Source organism: Mchenga conophoros, linkage group LG23, assembly GCF_057382185.1.
Source record: "Mchenga conophoros isolate Kocher_MC1m ecotype Shallow Benthic linkage group LG23, M_conophoros_male_GT1.1, whole genome shotgun sequence".
Lineage (NCBI taxonomy): Eukaryota > Metazoa > Chordata > Actinopteri > Cichliformes > Cichlidae > Mchenga > Mchenga conophoros.
The window spans coordinates 7,133,916-7,159,408 of record NC_140547.1 but is presented as its reverse complement, the minus strand read 5'-3'; the positions used below and the strand labels follow the sequence as shown (position 1 = coordinate 7,159,408).

The 25,493-nt window shown below is 41.7% G+C and overlaps 1 protein-coding gene across 1 annotated transcript in view; it reads right to left on the bottom strand.

Moving 5' to 3' along the window:
- The window catches only part of fam20b (FAM20B glycosaminoglycan xylosylkinase), a 44,286-nt gene that overhangs the window by 5,790 nt on the left and 13,003 nt on the right, over positions 1–25,493 (bottom strand). Inside the window, exon 6 of the mRNA XM_085264548.1 lies at positions 2,095–2,266. Coding sequence (XP_085120674.1) covers positions 2,095–2,266 — 172 coding nt within the window. The remainder of the gene's footprint in view (positions 1–2,094; positions 2,267–25,493) is intronic.

Here is a 25,493-nt window from a genome sequence, read left to right as displayed (position 1 = left end):
AACTAAGTCAAATGAATATGATTTTTCTTTTGAAAGTGCAACTAAACAGTTTTCAAATGTAATCATTCTGAACTTTACATCACTAGAACTCAACTAGCATTTTTTATTTTTGGGGGATAATGATAAAATGTGGTTGGGATCCAATGGATGGCATGCCAGAAGAAGTTTGAGGACCATTCTTCCCATTTGACATCGCATTGTCAATATTACAGTAATAGAATAAACTGAGATAAACTGAAACAGGAGGAATAATGGGTCTAACTTGAATTTAGTAATAAAACACAGACACAGTGCAGTGTAAAATTCTTGAGTGAACCCTCATTTCTTTTTACTTGAATTTGAAAAGGCTACAAACTACAAGCTGAACGACTGTTGTGTCCACGCTGCACAGAAGACAACTTAGAATATCAAACTGGTTCTTTGCTATTTTTAGGCACTTTGTTGCTAGCAGCCTGTCATGTCTTTCCGAGCAGACATATACAATCATATTTTAATCCACCACGCAATACTCTCTGGAATGTGTCTGTCTGGCAAAAGCTATGCAAAAATAATCATCTTGAAAGAGAACAGAGCAAATAGCATCAAACGTCCAAAGAATAGCTTTCAATGTCCTTCAAGAAGCCTGGAGAACTATTCATGAAGACTGCTTAAAGAAACTGACTTTCAAGGTCATTAGAACTGTACAAATTGTGTGTGTGTGTGTTTGTGCGCACGCACAAAAGCTCAAGACTTTTGCACATGAGTATAAGGCTGCTAAGTGTGAAGAACAGATCACATAGCTACTCTTCTGATCCAGCTGTATGGTGATCTAACGGCAGGATGACACTGATCAGTTGTGTTTAGCATCATAATTAGCTTGCTGATGTAATCTTCTCTGACTGTAGAAATCCTGTGTGCTGTATTTAGAGTTAATAAACATTTATGAGCAATAAGAATACTTACTTATCAACTAGTCTAATTTTCCCCTACAGTTCTCCATACAGAGGTTCAAAAATACCAAGTGCTTTCATTGCCAGTTGAAGCTTGTTCACTCATTTTTTCACACCAGATTAAGTACACCAAAGCTCTGGAGTTGAGCTTGTTTTTGGTATCATTTTGCTGGGTGAAGGGCCAAAAAGAGATAAGCAAAATGTGAAGGAGGCCATCATTAGGTTGAAAAGGTAAAATAAATTTCTGTCTATTCTAGAGCAAAAATGTGCAAGTTTACAAACAATGATCATAAACAAGTGATTAATGAAAGCACTGCTCACCAACACCAAAAAGCCTTAGAAAACACAGAAAACAACTAAAATGTACAACTGCAGAATTTTTTCCTTTTGTTAAGAAAACCCCCCAGTCAAGAACACTCTCGAGGAGGCAGGCGTATCATTGTTAAAATCTTCACTCAAGAGATGCTTTCATGAATGGAAACACCGAGGGTTTACGAGAAAGTGTAAACAACTCTACATTTTACCAGCACAGCTCTGAAAAAAAAAAAATAAATAAATAATATATATATATATATATATATATATATATAACATTTTAAAAACAATCTTTGGATAGATGAAACCAAGTTTAACTTGTAACAGAAAAATTGGAAGATAAAAGTATGGAGAAGGAAAAGAACAGCTCATGATACAAAACTATCACATCATCTGTCGAACATGGTGGAGGCATGTGATGGTATGGGCATGCGTGACCCCTAGTGTTAATTGATGATGTGACTGCTGAGAGCAATAGCAGGATGCATTTGGAAGTGTGCAAAGCTATACTCTCTGCCCAGAGTCAGCTAATTGTTCCAAAACTAGTTAAATAACACGTCCCAGGACAAACAAATAATGACGCAAACATACTGGAAAAGCAGAATCAAAGAAATTTGATATTCCTCAATGGCCAAATCTGTCACCTGATTTCATGCAACACATCATGCTTTTTAGTAACTGAAGACATAATTTAAGGCAGATAGACTCACAAACAAGCAGCAACTGAACATTTTACTATTTAATATGTTGGCAGCAACAACAACATCAAAACACAAGAATGAATTCAAGTCAGAGGATTTCCCCTAACTGTAAAAACCGCTGCTTTTTGGGACTCACGCTTGACACCCACCTTGCCAGTTTCCCCTCTCTGTATGTGCGTCCCCAAGGGTGTCTGTGTTTCTGCAGTGGCCAGACATCTGGCAGCCAAAGGGTTAATGACCCCTCCATGATTTCCCCCTCTGCACATGCTGGCTCACTCTCCCGACAGTAGTAACACTTCCCATAGAAACATGTATTATTGCCTGGGGACACAGGGAAAAAAATTAAACCGATAAAAACAAATCAGCTTGGCATCAGTGACACAAGAGATGCAAACAAAGAGGTAAAAACTAGCACAATGGTGGAAGGAGGGTGGGTGGGGGACAAAATGCTTAGGTTAATTGGGTTAGTTCTTATGAAGTGTGAGCACGCACACACACAGATTAATCAAACAACCTTATCCTGTGCTTTCAGATACAAAGACCTCAGTGACATTTGACAAAGCAGTTTTGCTTAGGGCCAAACCATCAAAACATCCCTGAAACTGCAGCGCTAGCACCTTCAGGCACTAAAATAAACCATGAACAAGTGAAACAGGGTTTCGCTGCTAAGATCTCATACAGATCATGACCCTAAAGTTCCAAATACAACGATGAGACCAAACACTTTCTGTTTTTACTGGAAAAAGATGCGCTGAAGTGCAGTCTCACCTTGAATTCAGCAGTTATAACAAAAGTATTGCTTTAGAATTTTTAAAATTAACTGGATAGACAAACATTATTTTTATATAAAGATTGTTTTTATTATTTGGAGAAAAAAATCCATTGCAGTCAGTGTCTATCTTAAGTCTAAAACCCATGGACATCAACAAATGCTGTTTCTCATGCCTTGAGATGCTCAGTGAAGTTTTTACTGCAGCTTCCTTCAGATGCTGCTGGTTGTTGGTCTCTCTGGATTTGTCTTCATCAACTGAAAAGCATGCACTATTGGGGTGGTATCAAGTGACTAATCTGACCATTGCACATGATCCCGTTTCTTTTTCATAAACTGTTGGGTTGCTCTGTTTAGTTTTGTAGCATTTATCTGGATCTGAGCAGAGAGTATAAACCTGTATACTTCAAATGTCATCTTACTGCTTCTATCACCATCCTCATGAAGAAAGATTTGTTGTCTGGATCCATACATGCAAACATGCGTGCTCTTTCTGTAACATTGCTATGTTTGACGATACTTTCAATTATTTGAAGATTTACCTGAAGGCAGAGAGATCCACAAACAAGCAGATAGATCTTTTCAGATGTTTTCTGGCCAAGTTTAATCTGATCTGTCCTTCTTTTTATTGAGTATCAAAGGAGATTTTTCTTAACCAAGGAAATCATGTCCTTATCCGCTTCAATTGTCTTCTGTGGTTTTCGAGCCTTTCGGTAGTTGCTAGCTGGCTAGTACATTCATTCTTTTTAAGAACATAGAAATGGCCAAATCAACAATCAGTTAACATTTTTTGATATCTTCATGATAGCAGAAATTTCGTTGGGCTGCAGACAATCCCAGAAAGAAAGATACCAAATGCCAATTCAACAACAACTACTAGAATCAACTCCAGACCTTTTATCAGTCACATTTGTAGTAAATCTCACATGGCCATGAAACGTTTTTTCAGTCAACGGTCCAATTACTTTTAAGCCTCTGAAAATGGGGACCTGAGCAGTTAATGCAGTACTTTGTTAACTGCTTGAATTAAAGTAAAAAAAATAAATAAAAAAAAAATCACATCTTGTTATCTCTTTCTGATCCTGGTCCTGCCGGAGGTTTCTTCCTGTTAAAAAGGAGGGTTTTTTCCCCTACTGTCGAACCTCTGTTTTCTTTGTATTATTGGTGGGTCTTTACCTTACAAAATACAGGCAACAGTTGTTGTGACTTGGCACTATATAAATAAAAATGAAAATTGAATATATCATGAATGTAAACATAGGAAGCCTGCAAGCCAGAAAAGGCTTACTACCTCAACCCACTGGATGGCTCTGCATAATGAAAAAAACTAACAGAAGAAACATCATGTTACCACCAAGGAGGTGTACTGATGTCTTTCTTTGTGATGACAGTATACTGAATGAATGTAGAAAGAAAATTACAGGCATGTTCTGTAAAATCTCTTAACCTGTTCTTACCCATTTTATAAACAGACAATTCAATAAATGTATATGATTTCATAATATAGCTGTGCTTTTTTCAGTACCAAAAAAAACAAACAAAATGTGTTGTTCTTTTTCTAACTTCGCTCGGTATTTCACTATGGGAATCGCCTCGGCGTGACCAACTACGGAAGCTCCAATGACACCACGTCTGTCTATGACAGACCTGTCGAGCCGTGCTCAGGGCTCCGCCCCCTCATCCCCTCCTCCTAACTCATTCTCGCTTTCTTCCCATGAGAAACTACTTTGAGCTCCCTCATCGCATCCAGGCTAACTTGATTAGCTGCTTAACAGTTCTCAGGCGTCCCGTGTAGGAGTACGTTGCCGAACGCAGTTTTTCCGGTTCCAGTTTGGATCGTGCTGAGTAAGTCCTTCGAAAGAAGTGTACTTAGAGTTGCACTGTGGAACAGCAACCGCGTCAGGCGAGCTGTCCCAACGGTTCCTGGTTTCAGGTAGCGAGGTAGCCGACGTTGTGTGACTCGGGCTAACGCGTTACGGCGAGCTGTTCGTTCAGTGTCCGGCTAGCATTAACTTGTTAGCAGGCCACAAACCACATTAGCGTCTCACTAGCATTAGCTTGTTGGTCGACCTAGGGTTCGGTTAGCATTAAGTTACTAACGGAAAAAAGTTGCATTTGAAGTTGCACCCCCGGTGGACAGCAATTTGTACGAGGTCTGCAAATGGGCTGCTGCCAAGCTAGGCATCCCATGGCCAGCCGCCCAGGATTCCGAAGGGGCAGAACGCGACATGTATGACGGCAAAAGGCTCCCACCAGCCTTGCCACCACCGAAGCAGCTTCTGCCAGCAGTCCCGGCCTGCATGAAAGAAATGAGTCGCTATTGGTCAAGCCCTTTTAAAAACAAGCTTCCGACCAAGGGCTGCTCTAAGCTTGAGATCCAGGGGATGGGTGAACTGGGGCTGACCGAACCCCCAGCAGTGGAGCCTTCAGTGGCGTATCACCTTCACCCTAACCGCAGGGCAATCTCAGCTTCTTCTAGCATTTCATTGCCCAATAAGATAGATCGCCTCAGGGCATCTATTTATCAAAGGATGTACAAATATGCTGCCAGTCAGTATGCTCGCTTAATGCAGTCACACTGCTATCAGCATATCAGGCAGAAATTCTGGAAGACATGGGCCGTCAGCTTGACTCGGGTTCCCCGAACCCAGCCCCCTGGGATGAAATCTGCGTGGTTAATGATCTCATTCGCAGTCCAAGGGTGTGGCCGTGTTATGGGCCTTGCAGTCTCGGGTGAGAGAGCCTTGTGGCTAAACCTGTCAGGCCTAGGTGATGCTCAGAAGGCTGAGGTCATGGATGCAGCTTATGACCCAACCAAGGGTCTCTTTGGCCCAGCCCTGGAGAGAATGAGAGAAACAAGCACTCGCAGAAAGCAGGAGGGAGAAGCATTCAACCTCTGCTTACCCAGAAAACCTAACTCTCAGCCCCAGCAGGTGCCAAGAGCTGGCTTTGCAGCAACAGCTGTGAGAGGGAGACAGAGTGGGGTCAGAATGCAGAGAGGAGCAGGAGACCAGCAGGGTGCCCACCAGGCCAAGGTAGAGAACCAAAGACTTTGGGGCAAGCATTCCTTTGCAGCAGCTGCTGCAAAGAACAAGCCGTCACACCCCGGAGAGGGGAAAAAGAAGCGGTCAGCCTAGCACATCTGCAACATTCTGTGTCACCCCTCTCTTCTCCCCCAAAGAGAAGGAAGGTGTTAGAAGGGGTAACCAAATCACTCCAAGGTTCAGGGTCTCCAGAAGTTTCCAGTTCACCAGGAGCACCCTCTCAGTCTCCTCCTCCAGTTCAGGAAGGACAGACTTGTGGACAAATGGCGCAGCGTCACCAAGCACTCCTAAGCACTCTGTCTGTGTTACCAAGCACTGCCCAGAGTCACCAGACACTTCACTGTGGTTTGGGGGTAACAAAAGAAATAAAACGCGCATTTCTGCAGCCAGGCAGTTTGCCAAGGGCAGAATGTTCCCCCAGTTTCAAAATAAAAACAAAAGGAAATCACTGCCATTTGTCTTTGTTCCCAGCGGGGGGAGCTCACGCTCTTCCCGAGGGGGAGAGCCCCAACTCCTTCCGGGAAACAGGGGTGACGTCACGCTTCCGCATCTTCAGAGGCCCGCTCGCGGCGCGGCTGGAGCGGTGGCACGCATGCGTGGTTCATCCCTGGGTCTTGTCAACCATTTCCCATGTAACAGACTACAGTTTGCGGTAAAACCACCGAGATTCAGCGGAGTGTTAGCTTCTGTGGCCAGTGGCGATTCAGCAAATGTGCTGGAGGAGGAAACAGGCGATCAGAGCGGTTCCGAGTGAAGAAGCTCAGCAGGGCTTTTACTTACACTATTTCCTCATCCCGAAAAAGGACGGAACGTCGCTCCGTCCTATTCTGGATCTGCGTGTGTTAAACAAGCATTTGAGAAAGTACATGTTGGGTTTAGATTTTATTATTGTCATTTGTATTAGGAAACATTTAACCATATATGCTTAGAGGTGTATAATCAATTGTGTAGTGATAAGTTGTGTGATCTTTAACAGGCTACAGAGGCTTGGTGTGTATTCCACACTGGAATGCACCCCTGCATCTTGGGGGCATGGGAAAAGTTTGCATCTTGTCTTATTGTTTTATGGTAGGATTAACGTAGCTACGTCTGTTCTAGTCTAAGTGCTTTTCTGTTTAGATGAACTGCTGGACTTCCTCACCGGGGGGGTCTAGTCTACCCTCTTCCTGACCAAGGATGTTATATGACCCTTTGATCAGCAGTAACACACACACACACACACACACACACAGTATTCTTTGTTCACATGTATACCTATGTAAGATGTTATATGTTAATGACCCTATGCATAGTCATGTAACCACAATAAAAGGAGTGCTGTGGGGAAACCTGGCTGAGAGTCTGACAGAGGTCAAGTGGTGGAACGACGCTTGGCTCCAGCCAGGTCTCCCTCATGCATGAGTAACCAGAGAACTTTGGTGCCTTGAGTCTTGCTTTTTGCTGTGTAGCAGATTGTCCTTAACGTTCCATAATAGGTTTATGCTACAAACCTATCATTAATTGGTCCTTAGGTCGCTGGTTCGACTCCGGCTCGAAGGACCAATTAATGATAGGTTTGTAGCATAAACCTATTATGGAACGTTAAGGACAATCTGCTACACAGCAAAAAGCAAGACTCAAGGCACCAAAGTTCTCTGGTTACTCATGCATGAGGGAGACCTGGCTGGAGCCAAGCGTCGTTCCACCACTTGACCTCTGTCAGACTCTCAGCCAGGTTTCCCCACAGCACTCCTTTTATTGTGGTTACATGACTATGCATAGGGTCATTAACATATAACATCTTACATAGGTATACATGTGAACAAAGAATACTGTGTGTGTGTGTGTGTGTGTGTGTGTGTGTGTTACTGCTGATCAAAGGGTCATATAACATCCTTGGTCAGGAAGAGGGTAGACTAGACCCCCCCCGGTGAGGAAGTCCAGCAGTTCATCTAAACAGAAAAGCACTTAGACTAGAACAGACGTAGCTACGTTAATCCTACCATAAAACAATAAGACAAGATGCAAACTTTTCCCATGCCCCCAAGATGCAGGGGTGCATTCCAGTGTGGAATACACACCAAGCCTCTGTAGCCTGTTAAAGATCACACAACTTATCACTACACAATTGATTATACACCTCTAAGCATATATGGTTAAATGTTTCCTAATACAAATGACAATAATAAAATCTAAACCCAACAGTACACATTCAGAATGCTCACACACAAGACGCATAGCCGCTCAACTCACACAGGCGATTGGTTTGTTACAATCGACCTATCAGACGCATATTTCCACATCGCCATTTATCCTCCACACAGGAAATATCTCAGGTTCACTTATCAGAGCGTAGCGTACGAGTTTTAAACTATCCCATTCGGGCTATCCTTAGCCCCAAGGGTGTTCAGCAAATGTGTGGAGGCAGCGCTGTCTCCGTTAAGGAACAGCGGCATCAGAATATTCTCTTACACAGACGATTATCTAATATGCTCACGATCGCGCGATCAAAGACTCCGAGGTGGTAGTGAATCACCTCACGGAGCTTGGGTTCACAATCAACCTGGAAAAGAGCCACTTGGAACCCGCACAGTTTACAGAGTATCTGGGGCTCAGAATAGACTCCATCTCTTATCGTATCGCACTTTCAGAGCAGAGGATCGCATCCTTCACTCACTGTCTTTCCCGTTTTCAGCTGGGGAAAGTCGTGCAGTTCCGACTCTGTCTCCGCCTCCTTGGCCTCATGGCCTTGGTGATATCGGTGGTACATTTGGGGCTTCTTATGATGAGAGATTTTCAGCGATGGGTCGCTTCTCTGCAGCTGCGCCCTCGAGAACATCTCAGTCGTGGTGTAAAAATAACGCAGCCGTGTATCGCGGCTCTCCGGCCTTGGAGGAGCCCGACAGCTCTCGCTGCGGGGGTACCTCTCGGGGCAGTATCATCCAGGGTGACGCTGACCACAGATGCACCCCTGTCAGGTTGGGGTGCAACTATGACGGGCAGAGCAGTGAATGGCGTTTGGTCACAGAGACTCGCTCTGAATCACATAAATGTGCTGGAGCTCCGTGCGGTGCTCCTAGCCTTACGGCATTTTCTGCCGTATCTCCGGGGACAACATATTTTAGTGAAAACAGACAACTCCACTGTAGTTGCTTATATCAACCGCCAGGGAGGCACCCATTCCCAGCAGCTACACAGGTTAGCCAGGGAAATAATTGTGTGGAGCAGCACTCGGCTGCCAGGAATTCTGAACAGGGGGGCGGACCTCCTGTCCAGAGGAAATCCACTGTTCGGAGAATGGAGGCTTCACGCACAGGTGGTGGAGCAGATTTGGCAGAGATACGGCCGGGCTGCCGTAGATCTCTTCGCCTCGCGAGAAAACACACAGTGCCCTCTGTTTTTCTCCCTGTCAGACGCAGATGCGCCACTGGGCGTGGATGCACTGGCCCATCCATGGCCAAAAACTCTGCTGTATGCTTTCCCTCCCCTCAGCCCGATCTCCCCAACACTGATCAGAGTGAGGGATCAGGGGCTGGAGATATACCATCCACATCCAGACCAGGTTGCTCTCTGGGCCTGGCCTGTGAAAGGTGGAATTTGAAGGCAGCAGGCATGCCTCTGAAGGTTATTGAAACCATTCAGAATGCCAGAGCCTCCTCCACTCGTTCCATTTACAGCAGTAAATGGCGTGTTTTTGAAGAGTGGTACCATGAAAAGCAGATTATCCCTTTTCAGTGTTCAGTGGTGGAGCTGTTGTGATTTCTTCAAGACTTGCTGGACAAAAGGAGCGCTTTTTCCACCATAAAGGTCTATTTAGCAGCCATTTCAGCCTGCCACGTGGGGTTTGGTGATAAACCTGCCGGTCAGCACCCCCTTGTATGTCGCTTCATGAGAGGGGCGCGTCAAACGCTTCCAGTTTCTAGACTACTGGTGCCTTTATGGGATCTGTCAGTCGTTTTAGATGCCCTCTCCCACCACCCCTTTGAGCCTATTGGGGCAGTGGGGTTGAAGTTTCTCTCTCTTAAAACCACTCTGCTGTTGGCTCTAACCACAGCCAAGCGAGTTAGTGAATTACAGGCTCTGTCTATTCACCCCTCTTGTCTACAGCTGGCCCCGGGACTCACTAAAGCACGCCTGAGGCCTAACCCAGCCTTTGTCCCTAAAGTGCTGGAAACGTCATACAGGTGCTCTACAGTAGAGCTCCTAGCTTTTCACCCCCCTCCATTCTCTTCAGAGAGGGAGCAGAGGCTGAACACTTTGTGCCTTGGGGACTTATGTCAACTTATGTTGACAGAACAGCTGGATTCAGGAAGTCGGATCAGCTGTTTGTTTCCTGGGCCTCCCCTCACAAGGGCAGGCCCGTATCATGCCAGCTCATTGGATCGTAGAGGCCATAGCTCTGGCTTATAGCTGTAAGGGCTCGCAGGCCCCCCCGGGACTCCAAGCTCACTCCACTAGGGGTGTGGCCACATCCTGGGCTTTGTTCAGAGGTGTATCAGTCCAGGATATTTGTGCGGCAGCAAGCTGGGCTATGCCGCACACGTTTGTCCGGTTTTATCGGCTGGATGTTTCACAATCATCCATGGCTCCGGTAGTGCTGGATTCTGGGGCCTCAGGTTCAACCTGAGATCCTGGAGTAGTACTGGAGAGTAGCTTCGGGAGCTGGCCATATCTCCCATAGTGAAACACCGAGCGGAGTTAGAAAAAGAACGTTGGGTTACTTAACGTAATCCCTGGTTCTTTGATAACGGAGTGAGGAGTTTCACCAACACTTCCCTCCTTGCTTAGGCACGGAAAGAAATCTGCTTGGAATGAGTTAGGAGGAGCTGGTCGGCCGTGTTAGAATGTGGGGGTAGAGCCCTGAGCACGGCTCGACAGGTCTATCATAGACAGACGTGGTGTCGTTGGAGCTTCCGTAGTTGGTCACACCGAGGCGATTCCCATAGTGAAACACCTCACTCTGTTATCAAAGAACCAGGGATGGGGGTCCGCTAGGGGGCGCGTTATGGAGTAGACGCGCAAACCACGAGGTCCCGTTTATCTGTTAAATTACTTTATGGTTCACCTATTGTGGCCCAATTCAGAGATTTCTTAAGCTCTATTAAGAAAGTCAGCATTGTTTTAGCTGTTGTTCTTTCCGTCTTTTTGCCTTATCTCGAAGTGAAATGCCTCCTAAGCAGTCTGCTAAAGGAGCGCAGGCTAGCTGCTCAGAGACCGCTAGCAAAACTACCGTTGACCCAGCGACACTGCTAGCTTTCCGCGACATTGTCAAAGAAGTGATTCAAGAGGAAAATGACAACCTACGGGACGAAATTAAACGAGCCATTTCGTCCATCCAAACCACTCTTGACGAATGTACTGAGAAGTTGGGCGAACACGAAGAAGGCTCGAATAATCTGGACAAGCGGCTAGAAGTTATGGAGACATGTTTCACAGATCTGAGTAACCAATACAAGAAGTTGCTGCTGAAAACGGACGACTTGGAGAATCGGGGAAGACGATGCAACTTGCGTACTTAGGAGTGCCGGAGGGAGCCGAATAAGGAAATCCCACTAAGTTTGTTGCTGATCTGTTGCACGTTGTACTGGGTGGTCCCGGCGGTTTGGAGCAGGCTCCGATCCTGGACAGAGCTCACCGGGCGGCGGTTGCGCTGCCCACGGAGGGAGGGCGACCGCGGCCGTTCATTGTTCGCATTCATTACTACCAGGAGAAGGAGCGGATACAGCGCTTAGCCAGACAGAAAGGCCGGCTGGAGTTTCAAGAGAAGCAGATCTTCATCTTTCCTGACTACAGCGCCGACCTGGCCAGACGCCGGGCTGCTTTCAGCGAGGTGAAGGGACTACTACGGAAAAAAGACGGAGTTCGCTACGGTCTTCTTTATCCTGCCCGGCTTCGGATCTCGTTTAATGGAGAAACACAGGTATTTGACTCTCCTAAAGCAGTGAAAGATTTCATTGACTCCAAGTTTGAGTCATCTCCCGAATGACATTTCATAAGAACCACCGGGACTTTCATACCATCGTGACTATATTTTTGTCAATCAATAAACGGACGATCTCTGGTTTAGCTTAGTTTCATGTTCAATGTTCATTTAGAAATCTCAGATGTTGGTGAGTTTGCCCTTGTTTCCTGGGAGGTTAACTATATTCCAGTACTTGTCACTTAAAAGGGACTCCGGGGTCAGCTTTGATGAGAAGTGAAACAGGTCCGTTTTTTGGTTACGGGTAAATGTGACGTGGGAGTTTTTCTCTTTCCTTCTCTTAATTATTTTACTCTATTATGTTGGACTTTGTGACTTTCTAATTTGAATATATTTTGGACTACATGTGTGATTCATAGTTCAGATGCTTCTGCTCATGTGGGGCTGTGGTTATGAATAAGGTGAATGGGACCTCTTAATAGAAGCAGGGGAGCTTTGGGAAATTGGTGTGTGTCGTTTGGGGACAACACTGAACACGGGGAGGTGGGTGGGAGGGATTTACCTACTTTTTCTTTTTTTTCTTTTGTTTTTTTTTTTCTTTTTTGTTGTATATTATTTGCTCAGATTATTGTTAACAACGACGTTTCAGTGTGCACCCATGATAGGATTGGTATTTGTGTTTGGAACCGCCTTTTTCATCATGTACTTATATGGTGATGACTTCTGTTGATGACACTTCAACTGCTGTGAGTAATGGCTGCCATGTTAACTTTATTAGTTGGAATGTGAAGGGATTGAACCACCCAGTGAAACGAAATAAGGTACTCTCTCATCTTCTTTATCTTAAAGTACATGTAGCGTTTCTTCAAGAAACACACCTTAAGAATACAGATCATGCCAGATTAAGACAAAATTGGGTTGGACAAATTTTTCATTCCAAATTCAATGGTAAAGCCAGAGGTGCAGCAATTTTGATTAATAAGAATACTCCGTTTATAGTCTCTCACACAATAGCTGACCCAAATGGTCGCTATGTAGTTGTGACAGGGTCCCTGTTTAATACTTCACTTATTTTGGCAAACGTATATGCTCCGAATTGGAATGACTCAACTTTTTTCAATGACTTTCTTAATTCCCTTCCACAGATCAATACACACCAATTGATCCTTGGAGGGGACATGAATACTGTTATGGATCCAGTACTAGATCGCTCCTCAGATAAAAGACTTCAACTCCCTAAATCCTCATTAGTGTTACAGTCATATTTACAAACCTATGGGGCTGTTGATGCGTGGCGATTTCTCTACCCCTCCACTAAACAATATTCCTTTTTTTCTGCAGTGCATCAAATGTATTCTCGTATAGTCTACTTTTTTGTTGACAAAAAATTGCTTCCCAATATCAAGACTTGTAAATACAATAGCATAGTAATATCTGATCACAGTCCACTTGTTTTGGAACTCGGCTTCCCGGATGAACCCTTTGTGTACTCCTGGAGACACAATCCTCTTTCTTTGTCAGATAAGGAGTTTGTGGAATATCTTTCCAAACAAACTGATATCTTTATAAGAACAAACATTACGCCTGGCATGGCCTATAGTACGGTTTGGGAAAGCTTAAAAGCATTCTTACGGGGCCATATTATATCATACTGTTCATATACTAGAAAACAGAAACAGAAACGTCTTTCTGAATTGATACACCTTATTTCGCAATTGGATGAGCAACACTCTACAACCCCCTCTCCAGATTTGTATAAACAAAGACTAACGTTACAAACTGAATTTAATTTAATCTCAACCCAGCAGTCAGAGTCTATGATTCTTAAATCTAGAGGAAGATGGTATGAGCACGGAGAAAAAGCATCTAAAATTTTAGCACATCAGCTTCGTAAATCAGAAGCAACTCGTATAATCCCTGAAATTAGGACTGAATCTGGACATGTCACCACTACACCACAAAAAATAAATGAGAGTTTCAAAATATTCTATTCCAGTCTCTATGATTCTGAATCTTTAAACACGCCTGGACTGTTTGAGGCTTTTTTTGATGGAATGACAGTTCCGACTTTAACCTCGGCATTCAGAGACCAATTGGAGGAGCAAATTACAGTGGAAGAAATTAAATTGGCAATTAGCTCAATGCAGAATGGCAAATCCCCGGGTCCGGATGGGTATCCGGTTGAATTTTTCAAGACCTTTAAAGACAGTTTATCACCTTTATTACGAGACATGCTCATTGAGTCATTGGTTTCAAAATGTCTTCCCCTAACGCTTCGACAAGCGACCATCTCACTCCTATTGAAGCCAAATAAGGATCCATTAGAGTGTTCATCATATCGTCCTATATCACTCTTAAATGTAGATTTAAAAATACTGTCAAAAACACTTGCTCTCAGGCTAGAGCAATATCTACCATTGTTAATTTCTCCAGATCAGACAGGTTTCGTGAAGGGTAGGCATGGTTTTTTCAACCTGCGCAGGTTTTTAAACATATTACACACCAAGTCAACTACAACCCCTGAAATTGCCTTATTACTTGATGCTGAGAAGGCATTTGACCGGGTGGAGTGGGATTATCTGTTTTATACTCTACATAAATTTGGATTTGGCCCTAATTTCATTTCATGGATTCAGTTACTTTACTCCTCACCTATGGCACGTGTTAGAACAAATTCGTTATTCTCTTCTTATTTCCCACTTCTCCGTGGTACGAGACAAGGTTGTCCCTTATCCCCTCTTCTTTTTGCATTATCAATTGAACCACTGGCGATTAAACTGCGAGCTGACAGTTGCATTAAGGGCATCTTCAGAGGTGACCAGGAGCACAAAATATCCTTATATGCTGACGACCTCCTGCTGTATATATGTCAGAGCCTTTATGCTCTCTTCCCCGTGCTCTCGCCATTTTTGAATGTTTTGGTAATATTTCAGGTTACAAGTTGAACCTGCATAAAAGTGAACTTCTCTGTGTCAACTCTATAGCCAGAAAGATTTCATTTTCAGATTTTCAATTTAACGTTAAATCAGGGTATGTGACCTATCTGGGGGTTAAGGTTACCCACTCATACAAAGATCTTTATGAAAGAAACTTTGTCCTGCTGCTTAAAAATACTGAGACAGATCTTCAGAGATGGAACAATTTACCACTGTCATTAATTGGCCGCATCAATTCTATCAAAATGAACATACTACCCAAGTTCCTTTATTTATTTCAATGTATCCCATGCTACTTACCCAATAAGTATTTTATAACACTGCATAAGCATATCTCTGCATTTATTTGGAATGGCAAAAGTCCACGAATTCGTAAAGATTTCATGCAGAGGACTAGGCCAATGGGTGGATTAGCCTTGCCAAACTTTCAGTCTTATTATTGGGCAGCAAATATTCGTAATATGCTGTACTGGATGAGTAATGTTACTACAGAGACTCCAGCTTGGCTCCAAATTGAGTCATCCAATTGTGGCAAAATTTGCCTATCAGCTTTGTTGAGTTCAGCTCTCCCATTAGAACTATACACCTATAAACGTAACCCTTTGTTGTATGACTCGCTCAGAATCTGGGTGCAATGTAGGAAAAGGTTGGGGTTACACTTAATGTCAATTAAAGCACCTATCTGCTCAAATCATATGTTCCCACCTTCCATGATGGATTCTGCCTTTAAAATATGGAAAAGTAATGGCCTTAGAAATATCAAAGACCTTTTTGTAGATGGGATTTTTGCCTCATTCACGCAGCTCCTGAAGCAGTTTAATGTTCCTCGGCAACATTTTTTCCGCTATTTACAAGTTCGTCACTTTGTAAAGAGTCGATTTCCTTCATTTCCGGAACTACCTGAGGAAACTTCTTTGGATAAAATTATTAATATAAACGTTCATGAGAGAGGGGCGACTAAAGAAATCTATGCTATACTATTAGATCTTCAATCTCCTTCTCTCTTCATCCTTAAAGCACAGTGGAAGAAAGACCTTGGGATGACTATAACAGATGAGCTCTGGCAATCTGTGCCAGGCATGGGCTCCTTCAATTCAAGGTCCTACACCGATTACATATCTCCAAGGAAAAGTTAGCCAAGTTCTATCCAGGAGCTGACCCTCTGTGTAACAGATGTAAAGCAGAAACAGGTTTGCTCCTTCATACCTTTTGGACATGCCCCAATCTTCATAACTATTGGGTGTCTATATTTAACACTTTGTCAGAGATGTATAACGTTAAATATGATCCTTCTGCTCTAACGGCTATCTTTGGGGTGATACCTCAAGACATCACTTTGCCAAAATGCTATTCAAATTCTATTGCCTTTGCTTCACTTATCGCAAAACGCCTTATATTTTTAAGATGGAAGCAGGAAGCTCCTCCCACACATGAACAGTGGCTTGCGGAGCTCATGAGGTTTTTACATTTAGAAAAGATGAGATATACACTGGCAGGTTCAACCACCAAATTTCTTAAGGCATGGCAGCCATTCCTGATGTACATGGAAACATTTAAAATGACCACCTTATCGTGACCGGATACCATATCTCTATATCACTATCATAGTTAACTGTACACTGAATGTCCCTTATACATTTTATTTTTATATTTGTTTGTTGTTGTTTGTTTGTTGTTTGTTGTTTTGTGGGGGTTTCTTTGGTTTGTTTGTTTTTTCCTTCTCTATTTCTGTTATCTTATGGGGTATTGTAAATACTGAACAGCAAACTACTGTATGTTCAATGTTTTGTTGTTAACATGCTGCTGTGACTGAAAATAAAATTTATTAAAAAAATAATAATAATAAAATAAAAAAAAAAGAACCAGGGATTACGTTAAGTAACCCAACATTTTTCCAGTTACTTTGTAATGATTTTACTAGTCCAGTCCACTTGATCTAGAGCAGTGGTCCCCAACCCCCAGGCCACAGACCAGTACCAGGCCGCAAGCGTTGAGGCTCTGCCGTGGGTACTGGTACTGTTTTTATTTTGTTGCATTTATCCGCGACACCTTAAAGGCCGGTCCGTGAAAATATTGTTGGGGCATGTTTATAATTGTGGGACTCTGCAGAAAATGCTAGACACAGGCTGTCAGTAGTCTACAAACCACTGTTAGGTAGTTCTTAGGAAAAGTGAAAGAAATGACAGTGAACTGCATAGAACATGCATTCCCACAGCACGCACAGACAGATTCATAAATAGATAACCACTTGAACTTTATTCTGTGGTTAGTGGCATACTTTTCTTAATCATTTCAAAACCCTAATTTACACTCAAATGAAATACAGGGAATCCATTTTCACTTTTAAAAAACATACTGATTAATTTCTGCTGGGTATCTAACAGGCAAATCATAAAATAAATTTCTGCAGAAATTCAAAGAGATACCAATAAGACTGCAGAGCACTTTAAAATAGTCATTTCAGTCTACCAAAGCGGTAAAGCTGTTGGTCTTAGAGTCTGGTATTAGTAAGTTCTGAATATTTAAAATATTATTTAAACTACCATTGAAAGTAGATTAAGGGGGCTTACAAGCAACCTATAAGCTAGTGTCTTATCCTCCTGACCCAAAGCTGATCTTGCGTTACAGCACAGAAAATCTACAGTTTACACAGGTTTACCAAAACTGGACAGAAGATTGCCCGAAGATTAAGATTGCCATGTTGCCTGATCTGATTTGTGCTGCAATTTTGGATGGTGGAGGTGTTAAAAAAGATGAAATTTAAAACAAAACAAAACATAGACAAACTTACATGCTACCCAAGTATGCTACCATAAGATAACGAGGCATGTCACAAAACTCAAATAATCTTAAACTGGCTGCTTCAACATGATATTGAGTTCACTGTACTTGGCTTCCACAGGCATCAGATCTCAATCCAATAGTGCACCTTTGGGATGTGGCAGAACGAGAGATTTGCACCGGTAAAAGTCAGCAGAAACTGTGTGATACTGAGGAATGTTTTGAACACCTGGTTGAATCTATCTCATAAAGATTTGAGGCAGTCCTAAAGGCAAACAGGGAGTCCAACCTAGTGCTAGCTAATTGCTGGTGAGTTTATATGTGACTCTAGATTCTGAGTGAAAGCAATTTACACAATTTACATGTTCTAATGTCACTTTTACATGGCAAGTTACAAAACTCACAAGGAAAAAAAATCCCTTATTTTTCTTGCTTTAAAATAGATTAAGATAAATTAATAAAGCTGTATTCTTCATGCTGGATGTGTGAATCAGTATCAAAGAGAATTACATTTATCTGCAAGGTCACATTAAGCTTTTCTTTTTCTACTATTGTAAAACTAAATGGAACAAATTAAAACTCCCAAAAGCAAAAACTTATAAATGCATATAATTTTTTTTAAAAAAAAATCTAAATTTATTTATAAATGCCCACCTGTGTAGCAGTAATGCCATGACTGTTTCATCAACTTGATACAAAGTTCACACTATCCATACGGTATTTCATTCCACAAGCACAACATAAAAACTGAGTTAATATGTTCAAAGGTCCAATTTTATCTCCATTTATGTCAAGGTCTGAGCTAACAGCTGCTGTATGACGTGGTTCATTTACTGCTGCTGCTAAGTGGGGCAAAAAAGTATTTAGTCAGCCACCGATTGTGCAAGTTCCCCCACTTAAAACGATGACAGAGGTCAGTAATTTGCACCAGAGGTACACTTCAACTGTGAGAGACAGAATGTGAAAAAAAAAAAAAAAAAATCCATGAATCCACATGGTAGGATTTGTAAAGAATTTATTCGTAAATCAGGGTGGAAAATAAGTATTTGGTCACCTCAAACAAGGAAAATCTCTGGCTCTCACAGACCTGTAACGTCTTCTGTAAGAAGCTTTTCTGTCCCCCACTCGTTACCTGTATGAAAGGCACCTGTTTGAACTCATCTGTATAAAAGACACCTGTCCACAGCCTCAAACAGTCAGACTCCAAACTCCGCCATGGCCAAGACCAAAGAGCTTTCGAAGGACACCAGGAAAAGTATTGTAGACCTGCACCAGACTGGGAAGAGTGAATCTACAATAGGCAAGCAGCTTGGTGTGAAAAAATCAACTGTGGGAGCAATCATCAGAAAATGGAAGACATACAAGACCACTGATAATCTCCCTCGATCTGGGGCTCCACGCAAGATCTCATCCCGTGGGGTCAAAATGATCATGAGAACGGTGAGCAAAGATCCCAGAACCACACGGGGGGACCTGGTGAATGACCTGCAGAGAGCTGGGACCAAAGTAACAAAGGTCACCATCAGTAACATACTACAACGGCAGGGAATCAAATCCCGCAGTGCCAGACGTGTTCCGCTGCTGAAGCCAGTGCATGTCCAGGCCCGTCTGAAGTTTGCCAGAGAGCACATGGATGATACAGCAGAGGATTGGGAGAATGTCATGTGGTCAGATGAAACCAAAGTAGAACTTTTTGGTATAAACTCAACTCGTCGTGTTTGGAGGAAGAATACTGAGTTGCATCCCAAGAACACCATACCTACTGTGAAGCATGGGGGTGGAAACATCATGCTATGGGGCTGTTTTTCTGCCAAGGGGACAGGACGACTGATCCGTGTTAAGGACAGAATGAATGGGGCCATGTATCGTGAGATTTTGAGCCAAAACCTCCTTCCATCAGTGGGAACTTTGAAGATGAAACGAGGCTGGGTCTTCCAACATGACAATGATCCAAAACACACCGCCCGGGCAACAAAGGAGTGGCTCCGTAAGAAGCATTTGAAAGTCCTGGAGTGGCCTAGCCAGTCTCCAGACCTCAACCCCATAGAAAATCTGTGGCGGGAGTTGAAAGTCCGTGTTGCTCGGCGACAGCCCCAAAACATCACTGCTCTCGAGAAGATCTGCATGGAGGAATGGGCCAAAATACCAGCTACTGTGTGTGCAAACCTGGTAAAGACCTATAGTAAACGTTTGACCTCTGTTATTGCCAACAAAGGTTATGTTACAAAGTATTGAGTTGTATTTTTGTTATTGACCAAATACTTATTTTCCACCCTGATTTACGAATAAATTCTTTACAAATCCTACCATGTGGATTCATGGATTTTTTTTTTTCACATTCTGTCTCTCACAGTTGAAGTGTACCTCTGGTGCAAATTACTGACCTCTGTCATCATTTTAGGTGGGGGAACTTGCACAATCGGTGGCTGACTAAATACTTTTTTGCCCCACTGTAAGTGGGTGTGAACATTTTAGTTATAGCACATTTATGTTTAATTCACTGTGAACTGATGGTGTGTGATTAAATAACATTGTCTCCACTTCTTTCTGCTCAAAGTTGGCTTTGTGAAGAAAAAAAAAAAATCTAACACTTGGTGATGTTTGTGTACTCAGCTCATTTAAGACAGGCTTTTGACAATGAATTCTTAGGACAAATTATCTAAATTACGAGATCAAACTTGTACACGGAAGTGGTTTCAACTCTAAAAGATATTCAGATAATGACTTCTTCTAACATCTATGTTTGCTGATGCAGCTGTAAATGTTTCGCTCACTCACATCAAAGGCTAATATTTTCTCACAGCGGCTCTTGGTAATCGAGACATCGTTTTGCAAATTTCTAGCGGGTTTTTTCTACAGAACGAAATTCCATTGAAACATATCAGAAAATGTGTAATGTTTGTACAAATCTGGACAATAAAACCAAAACTTCATGCTTGACTAAATGAAGGTGGGGGCCTCTTTAGCGTCAAACACCTCTTTGAAGTTCTCCTTTATTAAACACCACCAGTAAGAAGTAAATGACACATCTGTGTAGCTGCCGTTGCCCCGGGTATGCAGCTTTTATGCTGTACCTTTTAGAGACGACTCATGAGTTCATTGAAAGAAAGAATTGGCTTTACATTACAAACCCAACTATATGAATGGCCTGAAAAGCTGGTAATGAAATATGGGGAAAAACAAAACAAAACTAAAAAACAAAACACTTTTACACCGTGTTAATGACAAAACCAAACAAGACAAATTTTGATTTTCAGGCAAGAAAATAAATAAATAAATGAATGAATAAATAACTACAAACAGAAACAAAGTGTCATTTATCACACAAACTACAGATGGTTAGGATTTAGTTATTAATTTAGAATTGATTACCCATAAAAAAAGAAGTTGTATACTGCCAACATACATGACTTCCAAGCTGTTTAAACACTATAAGTGGCTTAAAAAATGCAAAGAAATGTTGGGACATTGGTAATAAAACCGCTGGTTATGACTGGATATACAGAAAAAAAGAATCCCAGAAAGATTTATTCTTTCACAAATAAAGACATTCGGCTAGTGCCTTGTTGGCACTGGGCTGCATGCCGTTTTGCCTTCAAAACTACTTTAATTCTATGTGGAACAGATTCAACAATCCTAAAGGTGCTGTGCTTGATAGAGAACTGATGTAGTGCAGTCATGTTAAAGTAGTAAACTTGTACAGTATAGTATATCTCTATGCCGTAGACATCCCGAGGAATGTAACACATCTGGTCGATGCAGCCCACAACATCTCTGATTGGCGTGGAATGTTATGGCGTACATTAAGAGAGGTCGCTAGCAGTGTTGGTCAAGTTACTTGAAAAAAGTAATCAGTAACTAATTACTGATTCCTCCCCAAAAAAGTAATCCCGTTACTTTACTGATTACTTATTTTCAAAAGTAATTAATTACTTAGTTACTTAGTTACTTTTAAAAAACACGATTTACAACCTGAAGAGGTGATAAAGCGATAGATCTTTCAGCCCAATTCTACTTTTTCTACATAATCCATCATACAAAATGTAATCAAATGGAAGTCTCTTTTTTTTTTCTTGTTTTATCAGTTTTAATCTTTTAACTTTATGCATCAAGCAAAAATTTAATTATATGCAACATTCTCTGACTTGAATAAAGTAGTTTAACATTTAAACCTATTTTCTACACATTCCAGCACATAAAATAAAATATTTTTTGTGTTTACACTCACTCTTTCAAATAGATGCAAGTAAAACACAGCAGAAAATAAATAAAGTCAAAGACTCAGCGGTCCTGTTGCTCTATTTTCACCTGTAAAGCAGGACTGCGGTAGGCGGAGGTTTACCCAGGTGCAGGTGTGCCGCGGTCAGTTGAAGAATCCGCGAGTTTCTCTGTGAATTTCCCATTACGTCGTTGCGCACTCGGTCCTTGCTTGGAAGTTTAGGGGTTTTTTTCGCTGTAAAAAGAAGTTTTCTTCCCACGCACGATGGACGCTAATGTTTTTGTCACTTTTTATGGAATCAAACTCAAAGTAAGGTCAGTACTTCCACGCTTTAAACGCTGTACGCTCTCCCACAATCGATATGTGATCCATTGTTGATCTGCACACAGCTGTTGTCACTAACGGCGCACTCGCTTACGTCACTATCGTGAGACATTCTCGCAAAAAATCACGGTTTTAGTAACGCAGTGTTCCTACGGGAAAGTAACGGTAATCTAATTACTGTTTTTGCAATAGTAATCCCTTACTTTACTCGTTACTTGAAAAAAGTAATCAGATTACAGTAACGCGTTACTGCCCATCTCTGGTCGCTAGCAACGTTGTAAGTTTTCATGTAGATTTCCAACTGCAGCCTAATTCAGGCATAAGGCACCCAAACGCTGCCAAGAATGTATCTCTACACCATTACACCTTCACCGTTCATATAAGTCAGGATGCATCCATGCTTCTCTGTTGTTTATGCCACTTTCTGACCCTACAATCCAAATGTGCCCCTCTTCAGAATACCTTGGTTATGGTATTCTGGTTAGTAACTGCTACCTTCCTTCCTTCAAAGCAGTCTTCTCATTCGCCTCTGACCTCAACAAGACAAATCCAGTGAGAATAGTTAATCACTGGATATTTTCTCTAGAGGTTGCTCTGCAAAATTCCCAGTAGATGAGCAGTTTTTTAAACTTTAAAGGTGCTCTCTCCTCCCCATTCATGCTTATTTTGAACTTACATTTACATTTCATTTGCAAGCTTACATGCTTAATTTGAACTTCAGCAGGTGACAATATCTACATGCCCAAATGCAATGAACTGCAGCCATTTATTTATTGTGTGGATGCTTTAAGGCATCCACACTATTGAGTTCCTGTTTCTCTTTATTCTTTAAACTTTATTGTGTGGATGCTTTAAGCATCCACACTATTGAGTTCCTTCTTGGTGTTTCCGTACACTTTTCACCGTGGATCTACTTCCACAATTTTTGTGCTATTTTCACCGTTCAAATTTTAAACTATTCAGCTATTTCTGCTAATGACGGCTATGTCTTTTGGTATTTTTCACTATTATACTTTTTAAAATATTAAGCTTTTTTCCTTTAATTTGAAATGAATGGGAAACTTCTGCAATTCTGCTAAAATTTGCTTGTTTTTGAAACTTAACTACTTCCTCATATTTTCACATAGAGCAACCATTCAAACTTTAAAATGTTCTCAAATTATTGGGCTATTCAGGTATAAATCAGCTTTTTCAAATCTTTTACCGTTTTACTTTTATGCCTCTTAAAGTTTTGAGTTGCAAAATTGTGATTTTTCACAAAATACATGCGTCGTTATGGTTGCTATGCACTTGGCTTCCAGTGTGCCACTGAAGGTTTTGCAGTCTTCTCTTAATGTCCAAACAACTTCTTGCTACTTGCTCAATTTTCACTCAACTTCCACAAATTATACATCAAAACGTAGGTATTTTTGCTGGCTTTCAGAAAATGTCACTATCATTGTTGTGGGATTCATAGAATTTTGGCAAATCTCCTCAGACCAACAGAAAGTCAGAAAACTCTCCATATAAAGTCAATGGAGAGTTTGTTCAAAATCACCGCTTGATTTCTGTAATGAGAGGCATATTCGAATCGTCATATCTCCTTAACGAAGCAAAGTTAAGACATATCTTCAGACACTCCTGACGCTCACAATTCAAGAATTTCTTTCTCACCTATTACCGTTCTGAAATGAGTTGGACTTGTTTGAGGGTAGGAAATTCGTCCGTCGCTCAGATTTCTTCAGATTTCAAACTCTGGAAATGAACCACTTTTTTCTCTCGTCATAACTTTTTGTTGGATTTCCACAGAGACCTGAAAATTTCCATGACTGTTCACCAAAGCCTGCTGTCTCTTACGGTGAAAGAATGATATCGATACTCCAAATAGATTTAGAGTTACAAAGCGTTGTTTGAGGGCAAGTCAAGGCAGTTTTTGCTTCGCTCTACTCAGTTATGGTGCATTAGAAGTCAAATATCTTTAATAATTCATATTTTAATGATAGATTGTCAACACTGGAAGATTCCCCCATCTTTTCTGAACAAAACGGTGTAAGAATGACCGCTCTAGCCCCTACGGTTAGGAAATTATAGTCATTTGTTTGAGGGCAGTCCTCACTATGAGAAATAGACTGCAAAAATCCTGTGTCTCTCTGTGCTGCATGCACCTGTTTTGGCGGGAAAAAGTACACAGCCTCTCTGATTGGTGGATTCAAATTCAGCAGCTCCCAGGCTGACCTAGAAACTTACTTCTCTCTCCCTGTGTGTGTGTGTGTGTGTGTGTGTGTGTGTGTGAGACACACACACACAGAGAGAGAGAGAGAGAGAGAGAGAGAGAGAGAGAGAGAGAGAGAGAGAGAGAGAGAGAGAGAGAGAGAGAGAGAGAGAGAGAGCCTTTTAATGGGATGATCTCATTGTAAGATTCAAATTCAATATATTTAGACTGGTTGACTGAATTGGATCTTGTGTGTGTGTCTCTCTGTGCATGTGTGTTTCCTTATGTGTACATATTTGTGATTGTGTGGCTGTTATAGATTTTTTTTCCTGATTTTTTTCATTTAACAAGTATATTTGAGGGACCCTCAGCATGTTCAGCATTTTTTCAGCTGTCCATTTTGCTTTTCCAATTTTTCTGTTTAAGTTATTACTATTGTGCTAAATCATACTATTTCTGCTGTTTCATAAGATTTGTGCTTAATATACTATTTCTGCTTTTTATAAGATTTGTGCTTAATATAGTATTTCTGCTTTTTATAGGATTTGTGCTTAATGTAGTATTTCTGCTTTTTATAGGATTTGTGCTTAATATAGTATTTCTGCTAAATATAGTATTTATGCTTAATCATACTATTTCTATATATTACTGCCAGGTACCCAGGCAGCCAATCCTCTGTGAGGATTGAGACATTCAAATATACATATCAGGGCCTGCACGGGTTCACAGCCAGCCAATCATATCTGAGGTCTTCCGTTTCCTCTCTCGTCATATCTCAGCGACGGTTGTACAAAGAGCAATGAAAATCGCGGTCAAAGTACACCAAAGTCCGCTGATTCAGCCAGTACAAGAATTATGCTTCTATCCCACCTAGTTTTTGAGTTAGACAACGTTTTGTAACTCCAAAAAACTGCGTTTTTCGCTTCTCACCGCGATCTAATTCTGACTGCTCATCACCCTGTTTTCCAGGCGCTCGCTCTCTTTCCCAGTCATATACTTGTTATACTCGTATAACTATGCATGTGACAAATAAAGAACCTTGAACCAGTGGCGCAGTTGGTAATGACACGGGTCTGCAACACAAAGGTCGTGGGTTCAATTCTACCTTGGTCAACATGTTTTTTCCCTACAAATGAATACACTATCACAGACCAGTAATTCATATTGATCATTTATTACAATTCTGCAAACTTTTATGATTTTACCAGCTTTTCTAATATGGACCTCAGATTCTTGTTAACACTCCATGGCACAAATACTGTTCCCTTTAGGCTCTGTGTATGTGTGTGGGTATCAATATTTCTCCCATTTTAAAGTATTACTCCTCCATAATTTTATTTCTGTTAAATCAAAGTACTTTTACTACATCTTAGTACTTCTGCTCA